This window comes from Lygodium microphyllum, chromosome 6, assembly GCF_053477565.2.
Source record: "Lygodium microphyllum isolate KBCC chromosome 6, Lygodium_microphyllum_v1.1.10, whole genome shotgun sequence".
NCBI classification, from domain to species: domain Eukaryota; kingdom Viridiplantae; phylum Streptophyta; class Polypodiopsida; order Schizaeales; family Lygodiaceae; genus Lygodium; species Lygodium microphyllum.
This window is the reverse complement of record NC_141140.1, coordinates 121,028,393-121,051,490: the sequence shown is the minus strand read 5'-3', so window position 1 is coordinate 121,051,490 and position 23,098 is coordinate 121,028,393. Positions and strand designations below refer to the sequence as shown.

The following is a 23,098-nucleotide window of genomic DNA, read 5'->3' as shown; positions in this document are numbered from 1 at the left end:
TCGGGCTACGTTTTTTTTGTGTTTGCCCTACACCTTTTTTATTTCCTTTTGCTTTCTTCGTGTTGGAGTTAACATGGAACTGCAAGACTTGGACTCAAACAAGAAAAGATTAATTTTCGCCACAACATTGTGCAAGCCAGTCTCACTCGTTGAAGCGGTGTTAAATTGTACGCAAATCTTGACAGTTACACAAAGCGAGTTTGTGGAGTACATCGACAGCTCTCCTGCACAAATACAATGACGGAAGCTCACAAGAACAAGGAATATCATAATGCACCCTGTAGACCTTTATTGTACCCAAGTATCGAGCTTAGAGCATGTAACATTCTATTACTACCACAAAAACTACAACATAACCAAAACTGCCACTACAACGATCTTGAACCCACTCTCTTAGACACTTATAGCAATATTGTACAACAGCATAAGAGATTGGAACGATTCACTAATTTTCACCCAAGCCACCAAAATGAAGGTTTCTTCTTTAACACATTACTGCAACGAACAAGCTTTAGGTCAGAGAGCGAACTAATAAGCGCCAGAACTTGGCACAATCATACTATAGTTCAAGATACCAGTACGTGCACAACAATATCCACTATAGTTGCAAGAGACGAACGAACACTACATTGCAATAAGAGAAGCAAACGCAATCATCATCGATGAGATGTCCATGTTAACAAGGACAACATTCGATATAATAGTGCGCCCAATATTGAGTATCCGCCAATGCTCGCTGCTCAATCCATTCAGTAAGAAGCTCATTATACTATTTAGCAAACCGTGCATGCTCGCTGCTCAATCCATTCAGTAAGAAGCTCATTATACTATTTAGCAATCTTGCACGGTTATTGCTTATTTGCAACCATCAAAACGAGTTCTATGAACAATGTCACATCACCTTCTCATCGTACTTGGCACATGAAAAGCAACACACTCTCCAAACCTCAGTTCGCCACACACGTGATATACCATTCCTACAATTTCTACAAGTGATCAAGTATCATTGTCCAACAAAGCAAGATACATGAATATTTACATCAGTCCATGATTGATGAGAAGCACGTCTTAGATTTTATCGACAAAAAACAACAATCATATGCACACACAAGGAAGATGTTTGCAACTACAAGTAGATTCTACACAAATACTACACAGTTGAACAGATCCAGACTATCAAAGTTCAGACGAATGCAAACGATAAGACAACATTGCAAGCCTGGCTACATAACAAGAACTTTCATGAGATAGACGAGACAACAGTTGGCACAATTGCAATGATAACTGAGAATATTGACCTCACTATAGGTGCAGCAAATGGTGCGATGTGTAAGATCAACCATATCAACACATCAAACAATAAAATGATATTAGGAATCCATGGAGGTCACGATCAAGTCAACGAACCAATAGCTCGCTTGCGGCATAGCAAGCACCAATGCAAGACACTAAATAGCAAGTGGTACCATAAATCCACATTCTCTTTGACACCGCATTCACGATCATCGGTCACAAATCACAAGAAGCCACGATCAACCAAAAAGTACTTCTACACATTAGAAGCATGTTCACGCCCAGACTGGTCTACGTAATGGTCTCCCACGTAACCAAAAGAAGAAATTTGCATATTGTTGACCTTCCAAAATCCATCTATCTTCACACCGATATCTTTCTTGATAACATGACTCAAGTAAAGAAAGAATACAACTCAACAAAAAACAAATGTTAAACACAACACATTCCATCACACAACAATCTCATATGTTTTTTGTAGCTATTGGGGGTAAAGGTGCCTTCACCTAGCCGCCTGTGTATTACTACACTGACAATCACCACCACTGCACACTGCACACTGCAGGTGGCGAGCGCCCGTCACCATCACTTTATTCTTTATTCTTTTAGTGACAATTTAAATAAAGGAAGGCCCGGTCACACATTGTGACTGTTGGAGTTCCCAAATCTTGTCTCCCTCTTTCTTACTCTTGCTCTCCCCCCATAGCTGTCGAGTGCAAGCTTCGATCCTTCTCACCTTTCAATCGGTATCAGAGCGCGGCTTCCCGACTCTTGAGCTTGGCTCGTGGCAACCTCAGCTTCCCATTGACTCCCCACTCGCATTGGGTCTCCTTTCCGGCAGCCATAGCTCATTCTCTTGAGCTCCCGTCACTCCCCGGTTTCCCGGGCTTCTTCTCGGCCTATTGAGGCACCATCACAGCATTGACATTGAGATATTGCTTCATTATTTCTGAGTTTTACTTCACTCCACAGGTCTAGGTAAACAGGGTTTTCACAAGTTGTGGGCAGCCATAGCTCACACCTCTTGGAGCTTCCTTCACTTGGATCTTGCTTACAGCCTATCAAGGCTTGCTGAGCCTTGGTGTAGGCCTTCTTTGGCCCCCATTTGTGCTCCCTTTGGGCCCCATTGTTGACACGTGGGACAGCAGACCCCCCAGCCAGCTCACGTTTTTCTTGCGCCTGTTTCAAAATCTGGCCCAAAAATCACTCTTTTTGTCATATCTCGGGCATTCAAAACCCAATTCAGGCAATGTAAGAGTCTAAGTTAGGATTTTGGCATGCTCCGGACACGATGATGATGTTGGATTTGCCAAATTTTGATGATAGAATATTCTGCAACAGATTTCAGGTCTGAGACAGCATGTATTTGTATACCTATGGCTTATGTGATGCTTTTATTGATGTCTATTGATACCGGATCACTTGTGGATGTTATGCCTCTTATGTGAGACGCATTTGGAGCTGATTTAGCTCAGCCATTGACTGTTTTGAACAATCCCAGATTTGTCCAAAACAGGGCAGCCACCTGTTACTTCAATTTTATGCTTACAAGTCTTGGCATTTGATGCCCGATTATGGCCGGTTGGTGCCTATACATACGGGAATGTATACCTATGGTTTGCCTATGGATTTGAGCTTGAATTGAGCACCAATTTGCTCAATTTAAAAAGGTTATATGCTGCTGGAAACTTCATGGCTGAAGCTATTTATGATACAGTTGGATTATGCCTATTGGTCCACAGGGTGCTCTCGGCTACTCGGTATGATGTCATGATGTATTTGGACTATGCCACATGTCTTGTTTATGCTCCGGAATGCTTTTGAGCTGAGATTAGAGCTCGATTTGGGTTTGACTGTCACTTCTTTACAGCTGACATTTCATCTATGATATGGTTTATGCCTAGGCTACCCAGTACGGGTTATGATGTCTTGGTGAATGCTTTATGCTTTGGCTGTGGATGGCAGTTGTTTGAGCTCGTCTCGACATTCATTTGAGTATTCCCTTGAACAGTTGGACATTGACTTGGATTTTTCCGTTACGACCTTGGATGCTATTGAGGCATTGTCTTGGTTACTTGTCTTTGGTACTTTGACTTGGTTTGCTTGAGCTGTTGAGCTTGTTTATCCACCTTTTGAGCCAGTGGGAGCATCTTGTATGCTTGACCGACATTGAGTAGGAGGTTTATGTTATTTGAGCATTTTGCAGATACTTGAAACTTTGGGATCTCTTACACTTATATGTTGCATGGTTCATGCACTGATATCTTGGAGTTGCTTTTGACCTGAGCTTGGGCTTTGCACTCTTGTGAGCATAAACCTACTGGTGTCAGGTCTTGCCAATGTTATGTATACTTTGTCCTATTGTCCAAGGGGTATACTTGCTCTCACTGACGGATGCTTTGGTGACATGTTTGGGTGTTTGCTCAGGGTCTTGATGACTATTTGGTGTTGATTTATACCCGTTTATGGCTGGTCATGTCTTGGTTGTCATTTATTGACTTGGTGCAGTGATTTGGTGAGAAATTGATTCTCACAATACCCGTCTGTCATTTATTATAGCAAGCATATAACTCCAGATTGACATGGATTTTTCATGCTGAAATATTCTGAAATGATGTACGTTCACTAGTACTTGGTGGGCAGTAGCTTTGGTTACACTTTTCTCACCATTTTCTTTCGATTTTTGTGATTTTTTTGTCATTTTTTGTAGTAAACAACAAGCAGTTTTTGAACTGTCTACAGTCTTCCAACCTGCATTGTGGCGAGTTCGTCCACTGATCATGCTATTTTCAATATCATAAGCTTGATGGTACGAATTACTCTTATTGAAAGAGCCAGATTTGGTAGGTATTGGTGCAGAAATCGCAGATCAAACCTTTGAGGTGCCATGTGAATTGGACCAGTTACTTCTGCAGGGCAAAAGGGATACTTCTGTTGGACAGAAGTGAAACATAATTTCTCTTGTATGGGCGGGAGACAAAGATTAACTTGAAGATAAGTTAAGGAACTTGTTTGAACTTGTTTCTCAATAGATTGCTTTGCTCTGTTTTCGTGTCTGTGCTATAATTTACGCGAACGAACCTTGTTCCCTAAAAGGCTTAATTAATGAAGCTGATTTTAAGTGTCACACATAAATGTGGTAGGACCTAATTAGAAAACTAAAGCTATTAAGGAAACCGGGTGGGCGGAACCCCCGATGGGTCCGTCCTATGGCAGGGTGGTCCCAGAGAACTAGGAGCCGCCTACAACTATGCCAGATGAGGAATGGCTTGAGCTTGATGAGTTATGCAAGTCCACTATTGTATTATCTCTCACAGAATGTATTCATTACAATGTATTTGAGGAAGAACAGAGTGCATGGCAGTTGTGGAATAAAAACAAGAATCTTTATGACAAGAAAAGTCCAACGAGTCAGATGTATTGACTGAAGCAACTTATGAATCTGTGCATGAAGGAGAATGTGACCATGTCTGCTCACTTGAGCCAGTTCCATGCTATACTCAAGAACTTGACTTCGCAGGACATCACTTTTGCATAGGATGTCACTCCTCTTTTCTTGCTTGGTACTCTTAATGAGTCATGGGATATATTTCGCACTGCATTATGTGCCTCTGTTGCTACCTTGAAATTATCTGACGTTGAAAGTGCTCTTCTGCAAGAAGAGGTCAACCGTAAGAATTCGGATGCCTCTCGTGTGTCGGATACTATGACAGTTAGAGGCAGGAATGATGGATATGGAAAGCATGGCAGTGGCAGTGGCCGTGGACAGGATTCTCAAAAATCTCGGTCCAAGTCTCGTGGAAAGTCACGTAGCGAATCCCGTGGCAGGAATACAGATGTTACTTGTCACCATTGTGGAAAAAGTGACCATATTAGGCCACAATGCCATGAACTGTGCAATGAAAGACGCAAAGATAAGGGGAAAGACAAAGTGTAGAATAAGTCTTATGATCGCAACATAGTGCCTGCAAAGTCCAGTGTTAAAATTGAAGAGATCAATATTATGCAACCTGAGGATGTTGATGATGATTATATCATTGCAGTTTCTTCTAGTGCTTCGCAGATGACAAAGATACACTCTATGTATGCACAGTGTTGGCTCTTGGACTCAGGTGCGTCCTTCCATGTGACACCTTGCGAGAGTGATTTCATTCATACCGTAATGTCTCGGGTTCTATGCGCTTGGGTGATGACAGTTCTCTTGATATTGTGGGCATTGGTGATATTAGACTGCAGTTTTCTTCTAGCAGCAGTTTTGTTATGCAGGATGTATGTCATGTACCTGCTTTGACACACAGTCTCATGTCAGCTGGACAGCTTGATGACACAGGTTATCATGTATCTTTTGGAGACTCTGCATGGAAGATCACTCGTAGCAAACTTGTGATTGCGAGAGATGCCAAGGTTGGCAGCCTCTATTCCTTGATTATATCTGCTTCTTCCCTTGATCATGTTTTGTCTGTGGGTTCTATCCCACTTGTATCTCTTTGACATGCCCGTTTGGGCTATATGTCTTTGAAGGGAATGAAAATGCTTTCTAGTTTACAGTACTTACCGCCCCTTGATTATGCATGTTTTGATTCATGTGAGTATTGTCTTCATGGCAGGCAGACTAGGTCTACGCATAAGAAGTCTAGTAGGCCACGCATGAGTGAGCCCTTGGCATTGGTACATTCAGATGTCTGTGGGCCCATGCCTTGTTAGTCTATGGGTGGTGCAAAGTCTTTTGTTACTTTCATAGATGATTTTTCACGAAAATTTTGGGCTTATCCCATTAAGCTGAAATCCGATATCTTGGCTGTGTTTCAGAGATGGCTTGCATTGGTTGAGAACCAGTCTGAGTATCGACTAAAATGCCTAAGGACAAATAATGGGGGTGAGTATGTCTCACGTGCTTTTGAGTAATTATGTGATGAGAGGGGTATTAAGTGTCAGTTGACCGCCCCCTACACCCCTCCCCCCAAGAATGGTTTGGCTGAGCGGATGAATCGAACCATCCAGGAGTGTGTACGCAGTATACTTAGCCATGCATGCCTACCACAGAGCTTTTGGGCTAAGGCAGTTAGTACAATGGTGCATGTCATAAACAGATCACCTTCTAATGGTTTGGATTTTCAAGTTGTAGAGGAGGTATGGACTGGAAAACCTCCCTTTTATGCGCATCTCCGTATCATTGGATGTGAAGCATCTTGCCATGTGCCCAGGGACAAGAGAAGTAAGCTAGATCCTAAGAGTGTCAAATGCATTTTCCTTGGTTATGGGGATGCAGGCAAGATGGGTTACCGTCTCTGGGATCCGCGGGCGCAGAAAGTCATCCGCAGTCATGATGTAGTCTTCCATGAAGACAAGATACACCCTGAGAGAATTGTTGAGATCCGCAGGATCATATTTCAAGAGGAGCCGAGAGCTCCCGCATAGCCAGTTGGACAACCTACAGCTGCAGCAGATACTCATGGTCAGGGTGTTGGACAGGCAGCTGGGCAGGCAACAGAGCCTGCTGTGAGACGGTCTACTAGAGACAGACGTCCACCTGATAGATTTCAGCCCTCGATGCATTATGTCTTGGTTACAAATTCATGAGAGCCTTTCACCTATGATGAGGCTATGCGCAGGGGTGACAGTCACTCCTGGGAGAGGGCTATGCAGTCTGAGATAGACTCCTTGTATAAGAACGAGACTTGGGATTTGGTCTCCTTGCCTACGGGCAAGAAGGCTTTGCCATGCAAGTGGATATACAAGCTGAAAAGTACCCCTGGATACCCAAGCCAGCATACAAGGCTAGACTGGTACCAAAGGGTTTTAAGCAGGAGCATGGTGTGGACTTTGATGAGGCCTTTTCTCATGTGGTTAAGATGACCACCCTGTGCTTAGTCTTGGCTTTAGTTGCTCAGCTTGACTTGGATTTATGCCAGATGGATGTCAAGACGGCTGTCTTACATGGGGACTTGCATGATGAGATTTATATGGAGCAGCCTAAGGGCTTTGCAGAACCTGGCAGGGAGCACCTAGTATGCAAATTGAAGAAAAGTCTTTATGGCTTAAAGCAGGCACCTAGGGAGTGGTATCATAAGTTTGATGCATTTATGCAGTCACAGGGCTACAGTAGGAGTGCTATGGATCCGTGTCTTTACACGAAGAAAGCCCGTGATGGTTCTTTATTGATTATAGTACTCTATATGGATGATATACTGATAGCAGGGAAAGCTCATGATGAGCTAGATGCTCTTAAGGCTCAACTCAAGAAGAGCTTTGAGATAAAAGATCTGGGACACGTCACTCACATACTTGGTATGCACATTAGACACGGCAGGTATCATGGACTCCTCTACTTATCACAGAGGGAGTACATTCATAAAGTCATTGAGCGCTTCCACATGCAGGACATAAAGCCTATTCGCTGTCCATTGCCTTCTTATGTGAAGGTATCACAGGCTGATTGTCCACAGACAGATGAGCAGAGGGCCAAGATGGCCAAGATTCCCTATGCATCCGTAGTGGGTAGTCTTATGCATGCCATGATAGCCACTCGTCCAGATATTGCATTTGCAGTTGGTGTTGTGGCACGCTATATGGCTACACCTGATAAGAAACATTGGGATACCGTGAAGGGTATCATGAGATACCTGAAGGGCACTGTAAATATGTGCATATGCTATGGCTCCAGGATACAAGAGTCATAGGGTACACTGACTCTGATTATGCAAGACATGCAGATAGTAGGAAGTCAACTTTCGACTATGTATTCACATATGCTGGAGGTGTTGTTTCTTGGATGTCCAAGGTACAGAAATGCACGGCCCTTTCTACTACAGAGGCCGAGTATGTTGCATCCACTGAGGCTTGCAAAGAGGCCATTTGGTCGGGTCGTTTGGTTACTGACCTTGGTATTGATGCTATCCCTACACTGCATTCGGATTCTATGAGTGCTATTCATTTAGCCAAGAATCCGGTCTTCCATGCGAAGATGAAACACATTGAGGTGAGGTATCACTTCATACGTAGGGTCGTTGAGGACAAGTCTGTTGATCTTGTCAAGATCTCGACTGCCCAAAATCCTGCAGATCTGCTCACGAAAAGCCTCTCTACAGAGCGCTTTGCCTTCTCAGGAGGTTGATGGGCGTGGGATGAGATGACATCTTTCCTCATCCTGTTGTATGTGTGTACATGTTATATTGTCTTTTTCTTTTTCTTTTCACTCCTCACTAGGGCAGATTCGCCTTTAAGTGGGAGGTTGTTGGGGATAAAGGTACCTCCGCCTGGCCGTCTGTGTATTACTACACTGGCAGTCACTGCCACTGCACACTGTAGGTGGCGGGCGCCCGACCGTCACTTTATTCTTTATTCTTTTAGTGACAGTTTGAATAAAGGAAGGCCCGGTCACACATTATGACTGTTCGAGTTCCCATTTCTTGTCTCTCTTTCTTGCTCTTGATCTCCCGCCATAGCTCTCGAGTGCAAGCTTCAATCCTTCTCACCTTTTAGTAGCAAGTAATAAAGCAATCTTCTAAATATTATTTCAAATGTTACTTGTTAATATACTAATGTGTTTTTCAAATTTACTTTTCCTCCTAATAGGTTTATTGATATACTAATATGCTTTACTCATTTTCACCTCTACAAATACACAGCATCCATCAAGGCAAAGGTGACTCCGGACAAGATATACACAATCCAAATGAAAGGGTATGTATGTAAAAAATATATATTACTTCACCTAACCATATTGACCTATGCATGTAGATATTCCAACTATACATTCGAAACCACAAGAACACCCAGTGCCAGATCGATAACCGTTTGACAAACACATAGAATCACAGGTAAGTGATAACAAACCAGATGAGAATGGCAAATGTCGTTGGGCAAAAGCCATCAACATACATCAACAGCTTTCCAATGTACAACAATCTCCAAAAAATGATGACCACATGCACTCAAATTCTCGACAACAAATGGCGTTTTGCATCAGATGACAAGCTTGCAACTGGTACACAACCTCATGCAAACTTCACAACCTTTATTTTTAATTGAAACAACGCTAACTCGTATAAACTTAACATGCAGGATTTCTCAAAGGCATACTTAACAAACACGAACTTGAGTATGAAGACTCAATTGACAATCCACTACAAACAAGCACGGCTCAAGCGCTTCTAGACACAAGAATAAATGACATCAAAACATATTCAATTGAGCTGTTGCACTACAAATTTAACATCTTGCTTAACAAGTTGGTAGAAGTCACGAAAAAAGAAGGCAAGGACACACTAGAAGACTACATGAAAAATAAGCACTACAATCACAGTTATGACAATCCTGTAATAACAATCAAGAATGTCGCATACCTACTAAGCAGAGAGGTCTACACCTAGAAACACAATTCCAACTCCAATCCATTCAGTAACATAATCTACGTAACATGCAAGTTCTCAAACACTTCTCAAATTTTTTTATTTTAAAAAATAACAATATCAACTTTTCTCGCAGAAATGCAGACACAAGTAAACCAAGAAAAAACCAAACTTCTACCAAGCGCTAAACATGCAACCTCAACCACTATAAGTCTTACCTCCAACTCAAATACTTCCATATCATTCGACACCGTCCTCAACCAAAACCCACAAGCCAATCTAGAATCGCCAATGGAAAGACACAAAAGCAAGTACTTCATCTATAGCATAAGATATAAGAAAATGGGCAAGGAGTATGTAGGATAGATGAACAACATTGAGAAAAAAATTCAACAACACTGAAGAAATCCCATCGAGAAATGAGGAAAGACATAGAAACATTCCAACCGTTTGAGAATAACTTCGAGGTTAATATAGAAGCAATAGTTGATAGCATAAACAAGGCTAGGAATTTGGAGCAAACCACCATCCGTAAGAAAAATGCAAACGTGACAAGGTACAACAACCTATATAGATACCCAATAAGATATAAAAAATATTATTTTTTGAAGAGAAACAACCTCATTTAACAGAGCAAAAAAAATGTGAATGTTTTAACTCACGATCAATGACTCAAACTATATAAGTATACATATTCTCTTTTAGAGATTCTCCATGTATTTAAACAACACTAAAACTTATCTACAAACGTACTTCGCATTAAAACACATCACATATCCATACATCATCAGTAAAACTACTACATAACAAGCATGCAAGAATTGCATATGGAACTTCATACTCCTTTGCTAAGCCGCATGTGTCAACCTAGTTTCTAATTCAACTAAACCAAAAAAGATATAAAAATCCTTATTAGCTGTACGTTTTCTTCTTCTTTTTTTTGGTCCATGCTTGGCTACAATATAGCACCACTCGACCGAGGACCACACGCACGTGAGCTTTTGTCTGTTGCAACACTAGAATGACCAAATGGCCCTGCATAGGCAGCTGCTGCAGAAAAAATCTGGAGAAGAAATCTTGCATAATGAGTGAGATCAAAGCATAAAATCCTCTTCTAGTTAGGCAACCAAAAAAGAACAACTGTTATATACTGTGGCAGTGAGGGGCCACTTGGAAGAACACTACCTTGAGGTACACTCGTGTGCCTTCAAAGAATGGAAGATAGATGAATTGTAAGAGTACTCACGGTCTGGTTGTCATGGAGTATGGTGCTATTGGAGGAGCTTCTTCATATTCAGCTACATCCAGCTCCTGCAAAAGTACTGCCCCTCGAAGAACTTGAGAAATAATCATGTACTGCAGGATGGGCACCAAAAGTCTGATCAATAAAAACCCCTGCGATTTGGAATCCATGTGATGCCAAAACAGATTACTAAATAGACAAACTGCAGTAGCGTGAACACGACTATCATCTTGAATGGAATAGCCTCCAGGAAAAGGACACGGTCTCCCTCCAGTACAGGGTGAAGCCAGAGACATGCAAAAGAAAGAGTATATTGGCATTAGCTTGATCATAAGCACAAGGATATGACACTAGCTTGGTAGTAAGATGTAACACAATAAGATTTTTTACATTTTTCCAAGTGGGCAAAGGGGCTCTTTTACCTTTTTCTTTCCTTATGGTGCATCATAACTTCTGCTTGGAAGGCACCGCATCTAGCTAGGTCTGCAGTCCCTCCCTTGCAGAAACTCATGACGCTGTCATAATTCACAATGTGAGAATTATCGTGGGAATTTGTGTAAAATTTCTTGTGGACTCGTATAAAAAGTTGAACATGCAAAAGGGCATTGGTACTGAGCATTATTTGTATCACCCGCAGCAGAAGCATCAACCTCTCTCAGATTTGATTGCCAGGCAAACTCTCAGTGGCCATGTAAGTAAAATAACCCCACAGTACAGAAGTGAGGATCTTCTTCTGAGTAGGCATAGCGCCTAGATGTGCAGGCTTGCAACCACCAACAAAGACTGCAAATTGCTCCAAAATTGGCCTTTCACCTCTACCGGGATTAGCTCATTGTTGTGTTTCCCCAGGTCAAACAACGTCTCATCTACTGGAGCACACGGTGTGCAAGTGCCTGAAGTTAACTGAATCATATTACTCCAACTTCTTTAGAGTCTGCACATGAAGATGCATACTGAGTGAAGATGTGCTTTGAGTGACCATTCTATGCTTATTATTTTGGCTATGGATGGACAAATTTGTCTGCAGTCATTGGAAGGTTTCTTGCGTATTTCCATACAGCTGCTCTACATAATGGTTCCCATTAATGCAAATCTCTGCTAGCTCAACCAAATGACTATGCACCAGCTAAAATGACAAAGCAGATTCCTGGAACTCCTGTGTAAAGCTGAACACTTGTGATACGGTTAAAAAGAAACTTGATTTCTTCGTGAAGTAAAAATGCTAAGTTTTCAGTATGCATCAGTGACTGAGGAAGGATGCCATTCAAGGGGGGAGTTTGCCAAATTTTATACGAACTTAAAATGCTACAAAACCATGGGGTGGTTTTATTTGTTGATGTTTGACCTAGATGGATTGCCAGAAGATATTGCCAGTGATTAAGATTATCGGTTCATTGCACACTTCTAGCCAGATATTCTGCTCATCCTGGAACAAGATCGAGTCTTCATCTAATCATCACTAGTCAAATAGAAAGATTAAGAGGACTTGTCACACTTCGGAAGATATGCCTCTTATGTATGTGTCATTACGACAATCTAATCAGAAAAGGTACCTTCAACAATAAAAGTTGGACTAGCACCAAGCTCAAGATTTCTTGCATGACATGCAAGAAAAGCTCAAATTGGCAAAGGACAGTGTGAGGATAACTTGTGTCATAGTCAAAAGAGACCTTCAATAACTTTAGACAATGTGAACAATTGACCTATTTGGAGATACCTAAAGATTCTTGAACAATGATACTGCAAGTCACCTTCCAGGTATTGTGGTCCTTTTAGAAGCACCAAAAAGGAGGATTCAGTGTATGCTAGCTAGGTCTTCCGTCCGATCTTTATGTGCATGCATATTTCATGCAAGTCACCTAAAAGAGAAATTAGACTAAACACCACACTGATGAAGTTATTCGTTGCAAGGACGTCTAGGAGGACATTCACATATATTTTCCTCCATGAGAGACTAAAGTTGTGTTGGATCAACAACTTATGATTCTAGATGTTGTATATATTGTGGTCCTTTTAGAAGCACAGAAAAGGAGGATCCAGAGTATGCTAGGTAGGTCTTCTGTTCGATCTTTCTGTACATCCATGTTTCATTCAAGTCACCTAAAAAGAAATCAGACCAAACACCACACAGATGAAGTTATTTGTCATAAGGACGATGTCTATGAGGACATTCATGTATATTTTCCTCCATGAGAGACTAAGGTTGTGTTGGATCAACAACTCATCATTCTAGAAGTCTTTATGATGAGTATTTAATCAACCATGGGGCAGTCTAGAGAGGTTTCCAACTTCAAAATCAGTTAGAAGTCTAAAATCCAAATTTCTCCATTTCATTGATGAGGATATCAGTGATCCTAAAAGGAGGAAGTATGTTAAGCCCACATCATATGTGCTCATACCCTAAAGCACTGTGTAGAGGGACATGGGGAGGCCTGGCCTAGAGGCCATGTTAGTTCAAAGTCCGGCATTGTAAAGGCAGTCAGTGTAACCACCATTTCATAAAGGAGGAGCAGAGGGAGACCCCATAAGCTAAGAGCACACAGGCATCCCATGGGGCTAGCATGGCACAAGGTCATCCCAAGGGGGTGAAGCCCAGTGGTATGGGAGCACCATGGTCTTACTGGTTCATGCACTAGTCTCGAGAAGTAAGACCCCCAGTGTGAAGGAGCCACTGGATTGTGGCTATGGATAGATGGTTTGTACAACTCAGTTCTCTAGATTGTTGTCCTATTGCTGGCAGCAGCTGGTAGGTGCCTCGGCACTTCATTTCAACAAATATCCCACAATATAGAGCTATACTTTCAACAGCCTCCCATAGTCCAAACATTGCTCATATACAAGTGGCCACTCTTATTAGTAATGACATCAGAGACGATAAATTGGACCCTGGCTTTCCCCCTTTGTATTTAGGATATTCATAATGCTCTTCTGCTTGTCTATTTATCTGTAGACTGCCATTCTCTAGGTTCTTTCAACACTAGCTGTCTTCACTTGCTAGACACCTTGAGTGTGCTCCACATCCTTAATACACCAATCTTCCAACACTAAAAGGTTGCAATCGCTCTCTTTTCACTGCATACATGGACAAAATCTGGATTTGGCACCAAACCTTCAATTTTGGTGCATGCATTTAGGTGATCTATCACAGTTGACATACCTAAATTTGCATGGTGGCCAACTAGAAATCTGTACAACCTTCCCTTTACCTCTATGAATGCACTTGCAGGCTTTTTATTTTCTCCCGCATCATTCCTCATTTCCTCTATTTTGCTTGCATCCCTCCAGCAGTGGTTACTTGCATAAACATCTGCCAACAATGAATATGCAGCAGCATCATCTCGACTGACCTGGACAAGCTGCTTAAAGCATTTCAATCCTAGCTCCACTTCACCATGTGTCTTGCAAGCAGTAAGAAGAACTTTCATGATTTCTTCACAAGATAGGCATTGAATGGATTCTGCAAACCTCTCTGCCTCATAAATATGTCCTGATCGTGCCAGAAGATCCACCATACAAAGATAATGTTCGATTGTTGGTTTAATGCCATAGTTGTCTCTCATACTTCTGAAGTATTCCTGCCCCTCAATCACCAGGCTCGCATGACCGCATGCAGCAAGAAGGGATGTGAATGTAATAGAATCTGGCTTTATACCATCCCTTCGCATGTCTTCAAAACATTGTATGGCCAACTTACCCCTATGGTTCTCACCATATCCTCTAATCATTGCATTCCATGATACAACATCTCTGACACACAGACTCTCAAACACTTTCTGTCCATCTAAAAGTGCTCCACATTTGCCATACAAGTCCACTAGCATGTTCCCTAGATATAAGTCTGTATCCAGTCCTGCTTTTCTAATTTCTGTATGTATCTCTTGGCCCATTTCTAGGGCTCCTATATTGCCACAAGCTTTCAAGCAGGTAAGAAATGTAACAGCATCTGCACACACACCCCGCAATTGCATATGTCTGAAATAGTCAAGAACCTGCTCATCCTGCCCATGTTCAATAAGTCCTGACATTAGTAAGTCCCACACAACCACATCTTGATCTGGTAACCAGTCAAACACTCTCCGTGCTTCTGTAAGTGAACCACAATTGATATACATCTCAAGAATTGCAGTCCCCACAAGAATGTCTCTTTCCAGTCCCCTGCTTGTTAACTCTGCATGCAATTTTTGGCCTCTCTCTGTGGATCCTATGTTGCCACAAGCTTTCAAGCTGCAAGTTAAAGCATTAATATCTGGACACAGATTTTCAAGCTGCATCTTTTCTAGACAGTCCAATGCTTCATGAAAAAATGCATGTTCAACATAGTCTGCAAGCAATGCAGTCCATGAGACTGTATTTCGGACAGAAATTTGGTTAAACAGGGGCTGGGCTTCCAGTAGTGAGCCACATTTGGCATACATATCCACTAGTGTAGTACCAACATGAAGCTCTCTCTCAAGTCCCCTCTTGGTTATTTCAGCATGAATGCCTCTACCAGCTTCTAAAGTTCTAAGAAGACTGCACGCTTTCAAACTACAAGTAAATGTAACAGCAACAGGAGGCACACCCTCCAGCTCCATCTGTTTCAGACATTTCAATGCATTCTCGCCAAACCCATGTTCAGTATATCCTGTAATCAATGTATTCCATAGGACAGCATCTCTCTTCGGAATCTCATCAAACACTTGGTGTGCCTCAAGGAGCAACCCACACGTTCCATACACATCTACTAGTGTGCTGCCAATGAGAAGATCTTTCTCCAATCCCCTCTTCATAACCTCCATGTGAAATCCTTGACCTGCTTTAGTGTCTTTGAATCTGGCACAGGCCTTCAACAGGGCTACATAAGTGTAGCTGCTTTGACATTTAGCTTCTATGCTATTACAATCTGTGCCTATAACACTGTTGAGAGATGTACCGACCTGCTGCATCTGTTCAAATAAGCTGAATGCTTCTTCACAGAGACCATGTTCGGCATATCCTGTAAGCAAAGCATTCCATGTGACTGCATCTCGAAGTGGAAGTTTGTCGAAGACATCCTGGGCTTCTGCAAGAACGCCGCATTTGCTGTACATGTCCACCAAAGCATTCCCAAGGAAAGGGTTTCCTTCTAGTCCTTGTGTGATAATCTCAGCATGGAAACCATGGCCCTTTTCTGCGTCTCTGAGGCTAGCACAGGCTCGAAGCAGGGCCACAAAGGTGAAAGGGCTGGGGCAAATGCGATCATCTCGCATCCTGTGGTAGAGAGTGAATGCATAATCCGGGTTGCCGATGTCGACATAACCAGAGATAAGGGAGCTCCAAGAATGCTCATTTGGGAGAGGTAACTTGTCAAAGACTTGTCGAGCATCAGCAAGGCTCCCACAGTCCACCAGCAGGGGCACCAGGTGGTTGCCCAGGATAGTGTGGGTGTCTAGAAGGTGCTGACACATGTAGGCATGCAATCTTTTGGCATAGGACAAATTCTTCTTCTGTCGACATTCGCGAAAGATGCTGATGAGGCGAGCCCCGCCGACATCGCCCATGCCTCTGAAGACTCTGCATCTCTTCTTCTTCCTCCTCCTCCTTAGTTGAATGCTCCCCCAGTATAGGATGCCTCCCTTTCTTCAAGACGCACAGCCATGGGACTGACCATTCCTAGATAGTGCTGGCGCATGTAGGCAAATGTTCGCGAAAGATGCTGATGAGCCTTGCATCGCCCATGCCTCTGAAGGCTTTCTTCTTCTTCTTCTTTTTCTATGGGACGAGAATGCTTCCTCGGTATAAAAAGAGGGCCCTCGCACGGGGCAGCGTTTGTTGGCAGCAACAAGGCGTCATCTGACGACTGTTCACACGCGGGTGGTGTGGCGTCGACCAGGAAACATTGGAATAGAGGTATGATTCATGAGAAACAAACGATACCCAAAATGGCTATCGTTTGACTCGGAAACTGGAAACAGGCGGTTCCGCTCTTCTAGGAATGAGCATTTTATTCCCTTTTAACTGGCCATGCCCTTTTCCATAGTGAACAAACACTTTGGGTGACAATTTTTCTTAGCTCATAATATTTAAAACTTTTATATTACAATAATAAAATCTCTCCGAGCAGTTGCTTTCGTCCCTTAGAATCGCCAATGAACCCAATGGATTCTATCTCGACTCTCCCTATCTTTCTCTCCATACAAAATATAGTTGATGGGAACGTTATTGATGAGAGATTTCATTTTTATGTATATATATATATATATTCTCTCTCTCTTTCTCTCTCTCTCTCTCTCTCTCTCTCTCTCTCTCTCTCTCTCATGCATGCCCAAAAGAATAGACATGTACTTGCATTTAGGTGTATAGAGACTCATATATGTATACAACACTCTTATTATGCACCAGACCTGTAAACTTTACCCATACTTGCATTGCATGTTACAATTAGAAATAACATTGCACCTAACCACAAACAAAAGACATATGAAATGCATATTTTATATCCTTGCATGTAAGAAATCACATGCTTACTCACTATCTTCACTCTATCTTGAATCTTTCTTACTATTTTTTTGCCTTTTACCACCCTTCTCTCTCTATGACTCCTCATATATTTGTTACCCATCTCTCTCTCTCTCTCTCTCTCTCTCTCTCTCTCTCTCTCTCTCTCTCAACTATCTCCTCCTCATTCCCTCCCCCCTCCTTTTTCACCTCTCTTCTCCCTCTGCAACCTCTATCAACCTCTATGTCTTCCTTCTGCCCCCTTTTTCACCTTTCCCCCTCCCTCCCCTTTCTTACCCCTCTCCTTTACCCCCAACTCCTCCATCTCTCACCCTTTTTACATCTCTTCCCCCTCCTTTCACACACACACACTCTCTCTCTCTCTCTCCCTCTCTCTCTCGTATATGCATGTATACAAGGCTAAAAATACATTTGTACGTAGGTGTATAGACACTCGTATATATGTGCAATGGCCATGCACCAAACTTGTAAACTTGTATCTATACTTACTTTGTGCAATAGTTAGAAGTACCTCTATATTATCCTTGGATGTCACAATTACAAAGTCTAAGTGTATCCAAGCATTACAAAAAAACTCTTAGTATTAATAATACACATAGATGAAGTAGGGCCGGAAACCAAAGTTTATTCCAAAGATTGCGCCAATGCGAACAAAAAAACAAAAATTAACCTAACCAAAACAAAGCTTTCTTTTCGTCGAGGAAACATGGGAAATTTTTCCACTCTCCAACACAACATGGTTAGGTGAAGCAAGTCCCGTTGCCACTCCTCGCCTTGGTGATGCTATAGGGGACATGATAGTCTCTCCTCTCTTTCTTGCACCTAAAATTTTAGAAAGCCACAATGTAAACGTAAATACATCTAATAATTGACAAAGATTACTTAACTTTAGAATAACAATACCAAGCCTAATACCTACAAACCACTCAACAGGCATTGCCATAGCTTGATGTAGCATCACAAAGCAACCGAGGTCTTTAAATTCATACATCGGCTACCCCCTGGGTATTTTATCAATGTGAGATCGTCGAAACCTCTTATCCTGCTCAGCTTCACACATACGCACTCGAAAACACTAAGTATATCCACAATACACCACCTCAATAAAAACTGGAAGTAAAATCTCTATATTAACATCATCATATAAACGCTCAATGACCCTTGCAAGTGTTCTTCTTATAATATCATGTGTTATTACTGCGTGCAAGATACATTGTAGTTCTTTCTGGTACTCAGAAGCTGGATAATAGCCCCAACATGGAGTAAGCATCTGCAAAAGTGGAGTAAACACTTAAATATAGTATAGGAAATAATTAGTTACTATTGAGTATATGCCAACCGAATGTGGCATAAAGGCCATTTCACATATGAGCCAAGCAATGACTACAAAGCTATCAAATTTCAATGGATACATTCCTGCAAAAAAGCAAGCATATCGTTGCACACTCCAAAAAAACACATCTTTGTATGCATCCTTGCAAAAAAACAATATACCTTATTGCATCTTCTGAAGCACATCCTTGTATACAGTGTCCATTGTGACATTCACAATGCCCCCATTTTCATCCAGCAAGACTCTCACATCACATGAGGATTTCACCCTTGAAAACGCAACATACAACTATCAGTGTAAATATCGGTGTCTTCAAGTAAAGACCAACAACAGACAAAGTCTGACCCTACGACTTATTGATGGTCATAGCAAATGCTAATCGAATAGGAAACTACCTCCACCTCATAGTAATGGAAATTGCAAAGTGCTAGGAATAAAAGTGATCCTAGGAATGAAAACTCGTTCCCTTACATTTATTCCTATTATTATCTTAGCATCTATCACCTTTCTATTGAATGCCTTACATATCAACTGTGTACCATTACATAGACCTTTTCCTAGATTTAAGTTCCTAAGCAGAATAATAGGTGCATTCATCTTTAGTAGCAATAGATGGGGAGGAAACCCACCACCAAGATCTAGTGTATTTAGATACTCTACAAAAGTACAAAATGAGCTACCATCAATCTCTGCAATTGAATCCGCACTATAGTACTGTATAAACTCTCCATGCATCAATTGCAAAGCATGATGATTCAAAGAAGCCACCTCTGTATTCTACGCTGCAAGTATAGCACGCTCGCTGAAATATGCTCTTGTCACAATGGATACTTCACTACACACACTATCGACCAAGGTTTCAATAGATTGTCCTTTTAATATCATACCAGATGGAATATGTAACTTATCACAATTCTCTGTAATACCCACTCCATCCCCTATCCCTTGAATCCAACCAATAACCCCATTATCAATTACATCACCAACGGTTGACATCCGCATATTCCCAGACAACCTTAGCACCTTAACACTGCCATAAATGAGAGTAACATAGTGTCACATTAACAATATCTTCATGGGAGCCCTTCATCATGATAGGAAGGATTTGTCTAAAATCACCACCAAGTACAATGACCTTTCCACCAAATGGTTTATCACAACTCATAATATCCATTAAAGTTCTATCAACTGCCTCAAATACATACCTATGGATCATGGGAGCCTCATCCCACAAAATAAGGCTCGACCATTTCAACAGTTGAGCAAGATCGCTCTGAATAGGAATATTACAGGTGGATCGATTACTTACATCTAATGGAATTTTAAACCTCAAGTGAGCGGTACGACCACCCTGTAGAAGCAAAGCAACAATGCCAGATGATGTCGTTGCCAATGCTATATGATGATCACTACGTAGCCTAACAAGCAAACACTTATAAAGAAATGTCTTCCTAGACCCACCGAGACCATCCAAAATAAATAAATTCCTAGAGTTTGCACCAATATCATCCATAACTGTAGTATATGCAATTCTCTGTCCGTCATTCAACATTGCCTCCATAGAAATACAAACTCTATGTTGCTCTAGTATATCATATGCATATTCATCTTCTAAAAGAGGGTTAGCACACAACTGAGAATCCATTCGATGAGGTTCTTGCAATCCATCAAAGTCAGACAATCTTCACCCATGCTGCCGTAAAAGGTCCTGAAGATGCAATAAAGCCTTGTTTGATGCCTCTTGGTGCAGAATTGCAGAAGATGCATGTGTATGCGCTAGCTACACTTTATACAAAATGTTGTCTACCACTGGTGCCATAAACCTATCCCAAAGCTGACTAGGTTGAACAGGCTCACAAAACACCAAAATTGTAGCAAACAAAGCATGTAATTGGGCACCAATCTGCACAGAGGCAGCTTCTCACAAGCACATAGCACACTCATCATCACCCTCTAACACGCCCTTTGCAATGCAAGCTTTCCTAAAAGTATTGTACATCACATTGCCAATAGTATGCAAATCCTCAAAAGATGTACATCCGTGAGACACTGTTAAGAGCATTCCCAAGTAATAACTCTCATAACATGTATATTCGACAATATGTATTTTCACGCTTTCTCTTTGTCCACATCTTTTGTTGTGCATTCCACACCCAGTACACTAGGAAGTCTTGATAGCAAATAACTCGAGCCTCTGGATGAACATGATTGCATGCAAACCGCTCTGTAAGAATGGTTTTCTTAACATCTTCATTTTGCATAATATCTGATATATTGTATGTATCCCGTGTCAAGAATCGCATGGTGGGGGGACTTGCTCAAGATGGTGCGCCGAACACACACAGAATGCACAAGGAGAAGCTCACTCAAGAGACAAGAAGAGAGATGGAGGCCAAAACGTTTTCTTGCTAGTTTCTTCTTCTTCTTCCACACTCTTTACAATGTACACAAAGTATAGATAAGATACAACATAAAGGAAAGTGGCCTACTAAGTCAAACAATGCATAACCGACTACACTAGTCGACTGGCGCTATAACTATGCCAGCTGTAAATAGGTGTAACAACCTGAATATAATAAGTAATGAGTCAGTGGCCATGTGAGAGTCATAATGACCACCAACGTGCTAAGTGTAGACATGTGGACCCATCTAACCAGGCGGTCCATCATCAATGTCCGCATGTGTTGAGCTTGTCATCTCAACACTCCCCCTCAAGCTCAACTGTATCTCTGCAACTCCAAGTAAGCTTCGAAACTTTTGAAGCTTCTCTGTACCCAATGCCTTCGTGAAGATGTCAACTATCTGATCCTGTGTGCTAACATACACCAAGTCAATCTCACCTGCTAGTACCTTCTCTCTCACAAAGTGGTAGTGTACCTCAATATGTTTTGTCCTGGCATGGAACATAGGGTTCCTAGCGAACTGTATACTACTCATGTTGTCACAATAAATGACAACTGACCTTCCACCTGCACATCCAAATCAGCCAATAACTTTTGTAGCCATACTACCTCACATGCTGCAACAACAGCACCTCTATACTCAGCCTCTGTACTTGACAAAGCAACTGTAGATTGCTTTTTACTGCTCCAAGCAACTGCTGCACTACCAAGAGAGAACATGTATCTGCTGGTAGATCTTCTATCAGACATACTACTAGCCCAATCTGCATCTGTGTATCCAAACACCTGTACATCTGTACCTGCCTCATAGAAAAGTCCATAATGTAATGTGGACTTCACATATCTCAATATGCGTCTGACTGCATCCAAATGTGGCTTTTTAGGTACTTGCATAAACTGACTCACAAGACCAACAGCATAGCTCAAGTCTGGCCTTGTAATGGTCATGTAGATCAAACTCCCCACTACCCTCCTAAACATAGTAGGGACTTCTATCTCATCCCCAACATCAGCACTCAACTTTACATTCTGCTCCAACGAGACTGAAAGTGGTTTGCATGCTGTCATACTATACTTGGACAACATATCCAAGCCATACTGTCTTTGGGAGAGCCATATACCATCATCACATCTGATCACCTCAATGCCAAGGAAGTACCTTAGCTCACCTAAATCCTTCATCTCAAACTTCTTCTTCAAAAAGTCCTTGACTTTAGCAATCCCACTATCACTATCACTTGTAATAATCAAGTCATCCACATAGATGACTATGATGACCAATCCTGCATCTCCCTTTCTCACATAAAGTGAGTGATCAGCATCAGAAATATAAAAGCCAATATTGACAAGATACTCTCTAATCTTGTCAGACCATGCTCTAGGTGCTTGCTTGAGCCCATAGAGTGCCTTCTTCAACCTGCATACATATGTGGGATGCTCTAAATCTTCATAACCTGCTAGCTGATCCATATACACTTCTTCCTGCAAATCACCATGCAAGAAGGCATTCTTCACATCCATTTGCTGCAACCTCCAACCTTTGGCTACTGCCAAAACAATCACACATCTAACAGTTGCCATCCTAGCAACTGGACTGAAGGTTTCATCATAATCTATGCCATATGTCTGGGCATAGCCTTGTGCAACCAGCCTAGCTTTGTACCTACTAATAGAACCATCTGCATTGTGCTTAATCTTATAAACCCACTTACATCCAATAGCTTTCTTGCCTTTCGGCAATGATACTAGATCCCAAGTCTTATTGGACTCTAATGCAGCCATCTCCTCATCCATTGTTGTATCCCAATGAGCATGACCAACAACCTCCTCAAAACATGTGGGCTCAACATTCTCAACTAATTTCACCATATAAGCATAATGGTGAGCTGCATAACCTTCAAAACCAAATCTTTTAACAGGCTATTTCACCCTGCTAGACGTGCATACCACTGGATCACTCAATGGAGTCTTTGCATTAACGCATGCTCTCTGCACACCT

General features: G+C 41.8%; 1 protein-coding gene across 2 annotated transcripts; it reads right to left on the bottom strand.

Annotated features, from left to right (window-relative positions):
• Positions 1 to 10,404: 10,404 nt before the first annotated feature.
• Positions 10,405 to 16,780, bottom strand: LOC148035045 (pentatricopeptide repeat-containing protein At5g27110-like). Of its 2 annotated transcripts, none has more exons than XM_087679945.1 (2): positions 10,830 to 16,780; positions 10,405 to 10,707 (listed from the first exon to the last, which is right to left on the bottom strand). In XM_087679945.1, the coding sequence occupies exon 1, from the start codon at positions 16,404 to 16,406 to the stop codon at positions 13,932 to 13,934; it is 2,475 nt and encodes an 824-aa protein (XP_087536071.1). In that variant the 5' UTR covers positions 16,407 to 16,780; the 3' UTR covers positions 10,405 to 10,707; positions 10,830 to 13,931. The 2 variants fall into 2 exon arrangements, with proteins under 2 accessions (XP_087536071.1, XP_087536070.1); XM_087679944.1 differs by having other exon boundaries at positions 10,891 to 16,780.
• Between the last annotated feature and the right edge of the window lie 6,318 nt (positions 16,781 to 23,098).

Bases quoted from the DNA above. Each gene is read 5' to 3' on its own strand.
- LOC148035045 (XM_087679945.1), bottom strand. From the start codon at position 16,406: ATGGGCGATGTCGGCGGGGCTCGCCTCATCAGCATCTTTCGCGAATGT.